Raw genomic sequence first — 8,639 nt, forward strand, 5'->3', positions numbered from 1 at the left:
TCTTTCCTTTTTTATTTCCCTTCTGTGTGATGCTATTATTTAAGCTATTTTATCCAGTTCCTATCTTTACTGGAGACCTTGTTCTAGTTCACTCTGTCAAGGAAATCCTCTGTCCTCCTACTTTGATCTGGATTAGGCCTTTTCTAAAATTGCCATAAACCATCACTCTGAACTGTCCCTTTACCGATTTCTAGGCAGCACTGTTTCCTGGGGTCCTTTCCTTCCTCCTTCTTAACTATTAATATATCCTTAAGTAACCTCCGAAGAAATGTTGGGTGATAAGTCTGAGTTTCTCCGTGCTGGAATTTTTTTATTCTAACTTGCTCATTTGACAGTTTGACAGTGGAATATCAATTTCTAGGTTGAAAAAGCCTTTCCAATAGAAAAATTCTTGCCTTGTCATCTACCATCCAGTGCGACTTCTGAGAAGTCAGATGCCATTTGGTTTTTACTCCTCACTGGTTATTTGCAATTTTCTTTCTTTTAAAATATTTTTGTGGTTTTGAAATTTCATTAATGAATCTAGGGTGGTTCTTTTTTCATTTAACTTGGTTTTCAGACTTTTGTTTCCATGTCTCTTGTCAACTCTGAGAAATTATATTATTTCTTTGGTAATTTCCTCCCCTCATGTTTCTTTGGTTCTTTTTCTAGAATCTGTATTTTTTGGATGTTAGACCCTGTGCACCCTGTGCATAGATTTTTCATATTTCTTACCTCTTATATAATATTTTCTGTTTCTTATGACTCAAGGGACATCATTAAAAAACTTAAAAATAATATTCTTTTGTTTCTTTGTCTTTTTGCTTTACATTCTAAGACCTTCCCACATCCTGTTCTTCCAGTGCTTCTGTTGAAGTTTTATTTTCTATTATATTTGTCAATTTCCAAGTATTCTTTTTCAGAGTATTCTGTTCTGGTTTTATGTGTGCAATATATTTTTTAAATTACTAGAAATACCAATTAGAGGATTTTTGCTTACTTGTTTTAAAAATTCTCTGCTCTATTCCCTGAATTCTGTGTTTGTGCTAGGTCATGTTTTTCTCTTGTTTATCTTGGCCTTTCTTTTCTCATCTCTGGTCATCCTTTGTTTTCTCTTCATGCTTAGGGATGAAACAGTAGACAGGCTGCCCGGGAGCCCGATGCGTATAGGCAGGGATTGTTGCTCCGCGTGAGTAGACAGGGCTTTTGGCCAGATGAGGAAAGATGTACTCTGAGATGGTAGTATCCCAAGGCTGCTCTCTTCCTCCCTCAGTTCCTTAGTTGCTTTTGAGAACAAACCCTCAGTCTGGCATGAAGCGGCTCTTCCATGTTCGCTGGAGGAGTAGAAGAGCCCCTGCTCCACGTGCAGACCTTCCCTCAGGCCCTGGCTTCCAGCCTCAGGCCTGGTTTCTCTACGTGTGTTTTTGCCATTTCTTCACCCGCATCTCTACTGTATTCAGCAGGCTAATTGGCTTCTTCCTCAGATGTAGCCCCCTCTGGATATATTCTAGTAATCAGCTTCCTTTGCTCATTTTCTTTGCTCTACGCTCTTCCGAATGTTTTTCACGTTTTAGGAATGTATGAAAATTACTCATTCCATATTAGCCCTCTCAGATCATCTTTGTTGTGGATCTGTATTTGCTTTATTTACATACTGTCATTGTAACAGAATCTCTATAGAGACAAGAGAGAAACATATGTTCAGTCTGCCACCTTGAATTAGAATATGTACTTCTCTATGCCATTTTTCTTTGTACTTTAACAATTAGAATCTTAAACATAGATTAAATTTTTGTAGGAAAATGTACTATAATGACTCAATAGCTTTACTTTTCTTCCAGTTCAAATTTCACAGTATAAAAGACTATTATCTTTCTCAATTTGTTTTGTACATTTTTTCTTTAATATTTTTGCCAAATTAATTATTTTTCTTTTAAATTCAAATCATCTGAATTTTCCCCCTTACAGATATTTTAAGCCTCTTTAATTTACTTTTAATTCATTCCATTCCTTTTCATTCCTTATTTATTTTGCAATATTTTTCTCATCCTCTCTCTCTTTTTTTTTTTTTTGGCCCAACTCTGCTCCTTTGATGTGAGTTTTCACAAGAGTGTACTCCACTTAACAACTTACTTTAGGAGGGCGAAAGCTAAAAACAAATAGATTTTTCCTTGGGATCTAAAAACTATCCTAGATTCCTCAGCTTACTGTAGGCCTCCAGAGAAGTATCTCAACAACCCGTGGACTCCCAGAATACCATTTTCACAGATCTGAATCAGAAGCATCCCTGAAATTGCTAGAAGGGCCTTGCGAATGTGTGGAAGAGCTGGTTCATTTTCTAGTTAGAAGTTCTATTTAGCAGTAACCATCTCCTCTATGCCCTAAAGTGCATATCACTGGGCCTAGAGGTGTATATTTCACTCCTTTAAAATATGACTTCAGTTTTGTTTATTTTCGTGTTCCTCATAGCCCTCCAGTTGTAAGGAACCAGGAGAGAGTATGAATTAAACAGCTCAGCTTTATCACAGCAAGTAGTAAAAGGAAAACAAAGAACATGTTCTTCTGTTTGTGTTTGGGACATCTTTTTATCTTTCATTGCATTATAGAAAAATTGTTGGGCTAGGAAAAAGAAGAACTAAGTCAGGGTCCTCACTCTGCTCTAATTAACTCTATAACCTTAAGCAAATAATCTTGGCAAGACTCAATTGCTTTGTCTAAAAAAAAAGGGAGAGAGAAATTTGGACCAGAGGAGTTCTTAGATCTTATGTCTAGATTAAAAAATTCATAATAATGGTTCTATGATTCTATTATTCTTCATTATTTCTATTTTAGCTCTTCTTTCTCTTTATTTTTTAATTTTTCTTTTCACTGCTCTACTCTTTTACTCTTTCGTTCCAATATTGTTACTGGTTCTCCTCCACCTCCCATTTTATTTTCCCAGCTCTTTGTTCTTCTCTCCTTTTACCTATGCTCTTATTCCTCTATAGTGTTTCCTTTTCTGGGGTAATTAAAAATGTCCTTAGAGTATAAGAAAATGGGAGCTTTAGCCTTCCCCAAAATTTTACTCTTTCCTAAAAGAATGCATTACTATAATATAACATAAGAATTTATAATTCAGAACCCATGCTTGACAGAAAATGTTTTTGAAATCTTTTATCTTTTGCTTTCTGAGTGATTTTTTATTTTGCATTCTTATTTTGTTTTATTTTATCTAAACAGAGAACGGACATTCTTTGAAGTCTAATCATGATCACTACAGATGAACCCATTGTACCAACTTCCCAACAGTCTGTAGAGTATTAGAAGATTTTTACATTTTGAAGAAGGGGAGCAAATCTAAAAACATTTCGGTTGAACTTCTGAAAACTAACATATGGTGCATCATGTTGATTTAGGACTTAAAATAGATATGTAAATTTGGGGTCAAGACATAGGTTCCAGTCCAGTACAGTTTGGATGTGTGATAAATTTCCAGGTCATCTAAAGTTTAAAAGTAATATTCATGAGTTCTGGCTTTTGATTTATCATTTTCCTGGTCATAAAACATTTAAAAAGTTGTGACTGTTATTGTCATTACATATCTATTCAATATCATCAAATATATAGAAGGCAATGCTGTAACTAGGTGAACTCTAAAACTACCACTTCTGACACATAGCTTGGCAAATACAATGACTCTAAGTACAGAACACAAAGTGTTTAGTTTATATTTTTAAGTCCAAATTTTTTCATCTTAGATTCCCTTATAGACACTTCAGCCTACAAATTGACCCATTTGGCTGTTCTTTTGAATGTCTTGTAGCTTTTTTGCTACATAACTTTGGTTAATCTATGAATTTCAATATTCAATATCCTTGAAAATGGCTTAAGTGCTAGCTCCCAGCTAGCACTTTCTCTTTCAGTTCAGAGAAAGCCAAAAGTTGTGGTCAGTACTGGTCACAGGCCAGTGGAAGTCACAGTTCATATCAGCATAACCCTACATACCTAGGTCAGATTGACCAGATCAGAAAAGAACATCAGCCTCCAGTCCAGCCTCCTTGTGAAACTCTTCCCTAAATCTAATTTATTTCCACTGAACCATCCAAGACTTCTGGAAGGCAGGGAAATGGGCAGTGATGCAAGAAAGGGAGACTCTTTGGAGCTTTTGCAAATAGTCCATGGTGAGGACAGGGCTTCTCTACCTGAAAAAAGACCACTCACTAGTTCTATGAATTTGGCAGATGAAGTGTGCTATGTTGCTCACATTCAGATAAAACCAAAGCCTCTGTTGGATGAACCCAAATAGCATTGAAATTTAAGATCACTTATAGTTAGATTTTATTCATAGTTTTCTTTGAATGTAAAAAAAGCTAAAAAATAGGAAGAACATGTCTTTTTTCCTTTTTGTTGATTATTAACAAATGTCATTGGAATGTAAAATCTGTGTGAAATTATGAAAGGATATTTTTTAATTCCTACCAGTTGAATGATTACATATTTAATATGTGCCCAGACTATTCTAAAAACTTAGATGAATTAGTCAAATAACTTTTTAATGAACATACTTTTAATAAAGTTTTGTGACCCATTGATGAGATATATTTCAATAATATATGAGTCTGTGATTTTTTTAATTAATTATTAGTGAAATCTTCCAGCTGAGTTCATTTGAAGACAAATACAATATTTTGTTTCAGCAATTAGTTACCAATTATGAAGTTTTAGAGAGCATGAAATATACTAAGCATGTCATTTGAAGAATATATGTGAGCTTGACTGCATGCTATGGGTTATTTGTATGTATTTTTTGTTTTCATATTGATGGCATCTAATTCCTTTATTTTGCAACCTTAATTTCTAGAGTCACTTAAATTTTAAGACAATTCATGTGTATATAGTAGAAACCTTAAGAAAAAAAACAAAATGAGCAAGCAAGTATTTGAAGGAAGTCACACATCTATAGATTTCTGTCAGAAAGAAAACAGGCATATGAACAGTTTTTTCTCTTCATGTATTATGTTCGTAGAATAACAGAAAAAGTTGTATTAACACAGTATTTGTCATTATGTAGTATTTTAATACCTACATTATCATATTTAGTATTTGGTATATTTATTCTTTTATCATTTTTAACCACTAATATATTTCACTTAAGAGTTCAAAACTATGCTAAATAAATTGTATTTTTATATGGAATATACGTGCCATTATTAAGAGCAGCTGGGTATATGGCGATTTCAGGCAATAAATCTGAATTCATTCTGTAAGTTTAAAAATTGTAAAATTCAAAAGTTAAATTACATATATGATACATAAATTGAACACATTTTATAGCACTTAATTTAGTTACGTTAATTTTTTAATGTGATGTATTGACAGTATTTTTTATTTTGCATTCTTTTCAACGTGTGTACATTGTATGAATTGAGCTTTTTGCATACGTATTCTTGATTTGTAGCTGCTTAGCAGGATTTTTGTTGTGATGTAACCATCGTTCCTATAAAACATATGATGTACATTTGTCTTGTGTACTTGTCTTCATTCCACATGTTTCATAGTATATATTTTTATATGAAGTTATTTATAAGGAATAGAATTGACAATATGATCATCTCTTTCATCATCATTGTATTCAACAAATAGGTATTATTAGTTCTTTTTTTCAGATAATCTCAAGCAGATTCTCAGTATGATGCAAGGCAGATAAGTTCTTAATTTTCAGTCACAATTATTTTACCTTCATTCCATATCTTATGTCATAAAATAGTCATTTTAACTATCTTTGGACAAGTCATTTTCCTCATTTGATTTTATTTCATTTTTTTTCTATTTGGGGCTTAAATTTTCAGTTGATTTGCTATAAAGTATTAGGGATTATTTCAGAAGACAGCATTTTCCAATTTCAGTAACCAAGAGGTAAGCACTTGCAGACACCAATTTATTTCTATCCACAATGCCATGAAGCAAGGGTTGAGCATCTTTTTACAGATGAAGAAACTGCAGAGTGGTGAATGTACTTGTTCATGGTCAAAGAATTAGAACTCAAGCCTAAGTCTGTCTTGTCCCACTTTTAAACACTATCTTAAACTGCCTGTCCCTTAAATTTTTTTATATATCTGTTTCAGTCTGAAACTAATTAAATTTGTGGTTGATTTATGTCCTTTATTATTAACCTTCCACACTTCCCTTTCTGCAAGCATGACATAATGAAAAAAAAATTTAATATAATAGAGCATTAAAATGTGTCTTTTCTTTTAGCCAGAAACGTTTGAGCATCTTTTTATCAAGCATACAGAATCAGTGACATTTGGTCCTCTTCTTTTGGAGCCTGAAACCATTTCAGAAGATATCAGTGTTGATACATCCTGGAAAAATAAAGATGAGATGGTGCCAGCCACTGTGGTCTCTCTGCTTTTGACAACTCCCGATGTTGGAAATGGTTCTGTTTGTATTAGTGATCAATGCAACAGTGCTAACTTCTCTCAGGCTGAGGGCACCCAGGTAACCTGTGAGGACGACAGCAGGAGACAACCCTCTGTTAAATATGCCACGCTGGTCAGTAACTCTAAATCAAGTGAAACTGATGAAGAACAAGGGCTTATAAATAGTTCGGTCAGCAAGTGCTTCTCTGGCAAAAATTCTCCACTGAAAGATTCTTTCTCCAATAGCTCTTGGGAAATAGAGAGCCAGGCATTTCTTATGTTATCAGATCAACATCTGAACAAAATATCACCACACCTTACATTCCCAGAAGGATTGGATGAACTTTTAAAACTGGAGGGAAATTTCCCTGAAGAAAATAATGTTGAAAAGTCTATCTATTATTTAGGGGTCACCTCAATCAAAAAAAGAGAGAGTGATGTGTTTCTGACTGATGAGTCCGGAGTGTTGTGCCCATTCCCAGCCCATTGTTTGTTCACTGACATCACACTCCTCCAGGAGAGTTGCTCACACTTTGTGGAAAATAATTTCAACATAGGAACTTCTGGTAAGAAGACTTTTGTATCTTACATGCCTCAATTTCAAACTTGTTCCACTCAGACTCATAAGATAATGGAAAACAAGATGTGTGATCTAACTGTGTAATTTCATTCAAGACGTCTTCAGATATGCATTATAATGGGTCATGTGAAGTGTAATATATCACTCCATAGCTGTATATATTACTTTGAAAGATGGAAGAGAGAAAAGAAAATGGTCAGAGTCAAATTGGAAAATGATTGTTTCAAAATTAATGTTGTCCATTTGTCCTCTCGGTAATATATGCAAAAAATGTGAGAAAGCCTTCATGAGCCTCATAGTGTAGATGGACTCTTATAATGATTCTATTCACAAGCTGTAGTGGGAAGGGCTCTTGTTTCTAACTAGAAATTAGCTAGCAAATAACAAATACCATCTTTTGTGAACATTAGACCTGTGTAGAAAGAGCTAATCTTTTGTATTACACCTACTTCTGAAACAAGGCTTCAAACTAATATTTGTGAGATGTAATTGTTCTTTCAGGGGTGTGTTTGTTTCACCTTGCGTTGTCTTTGTGTTGTGCTAATTCACACACACACACACAATTTATACTTAATGGGTGTCCTTGTGCATTTTGAGAGTATGTGGTGTGTTTGTATTTTGTACTACCAGACTGTGTTATTTGAAGTAGACACTTCCCTAAATGTTGTAGATAAATAGAAAAGTTAGCCCTTGTCTAAGGGGTGATACTTGTGAAGACTAATAACTAAGTTAATTGGTATGTACCAAATCTAAGATACATACCATAGAATGAAGACACCTACTAGAATGGCAATACCATAACCAGTATTCTAATGACAACACAGCACTTTTAAAGGCATATTGTTAATTTTGGCTCTTCTCTCAAAAAATGTTGAAATCATCACTTTTTATACAGTTAGACTGTCAAATGTCTCTGTATATAACCCTGGAATTGTCTTTCCTCATACCCACTTGCACGTACACGGTTTTTTCCCTCACTTACTGAGCGTTCTCTTGATATAAACCACCACTGTGCTAATAGTTTGTATACTTTAAGTCAATTAATTATTGCAATGGTTGTATGAGACATGTTTTACTATTAATATTATACCGCTTTTAAAGATTAGGAGATTAAGTAATTTGCCCAAGGTCACAGAGTGGATGATGGAACCAGAATTCAGATTTCAATTCAGATCTTTGTAATGCTAATGATTATGTTTTAAACCTATACCTTACATTGCCATCCATTTAAAACACTGATTTGTAATCAAATAAAATGTATTAAGAAGAAATATAATGCTGCATGAAAACTTAAGTGAGAATTGCACAAATCTCATGCTTAGCTTTAAAGACAAGGTCAATGCAGAAGTTTATTATTTATACAGCTTTATATGGCAAGAAAGCGTGAAGGCAGCCTGTTGGACAACAAACTATATTAATAAGTTAAGAAACTCATACGTGTAGATGTTCAGTGGTAAGAAGTAAGAAGTTCAAGATTATCGATATCATCAAAACAAATATGTTAGTGCTCAAAAATATTCCTGCGGGTTGCTAAACATCATCAGGGTTTCATACATCAACTGAGACAGGATTCTGCTGATTTTACTGTTACCCTAAATAAATCTCTACATTCCAACTCTATTGCAGTTGTAGCCATATGAAATGAGCAGTTCTAAACAATGACAAAGATCCCAGGCCCT

At 34.0% G+C, this 8,639-nt stretch overlaps 1 protein-coding gene across 1 annotated transcript in view; it reads left to right on the forward strand.

The window, feature by feature from the left end:
* The window catches only part of LEPR (leptin receptor), a 105,870-nt gene extending 98,826 nt beyond the window's left edge, over positions 1 to 7,044 (forward strand). Inside the window, exon 19 of the mRNA XM_069478041.1 lies at positions 6,217 to 7,044. Within this exon, the coding sequence (XP_069334142.1) occupies positions 6,217 to 7,044 (828 nt within the window). The remainder of the gene's footprint in view (positions 1 to 6,216) is intronic.
* Positions 7,045 to 8,639: the final 1,595 nt, after the last annotated feature.

This window comes from Eulemur rufifrons, chromosome 8, assembly GCF_041146395.1.
Source record: "Eulemur rufifrons isolate Redbay chromosome 8, OSU_ERuf_1, whole genome shotgun sequence".
Lineage (NCBI taxonomy): Eukaryota > Metazoa > Chordata > Mammalia > Primates > Lemuridae > Eulemur > Eulemur rufifrons.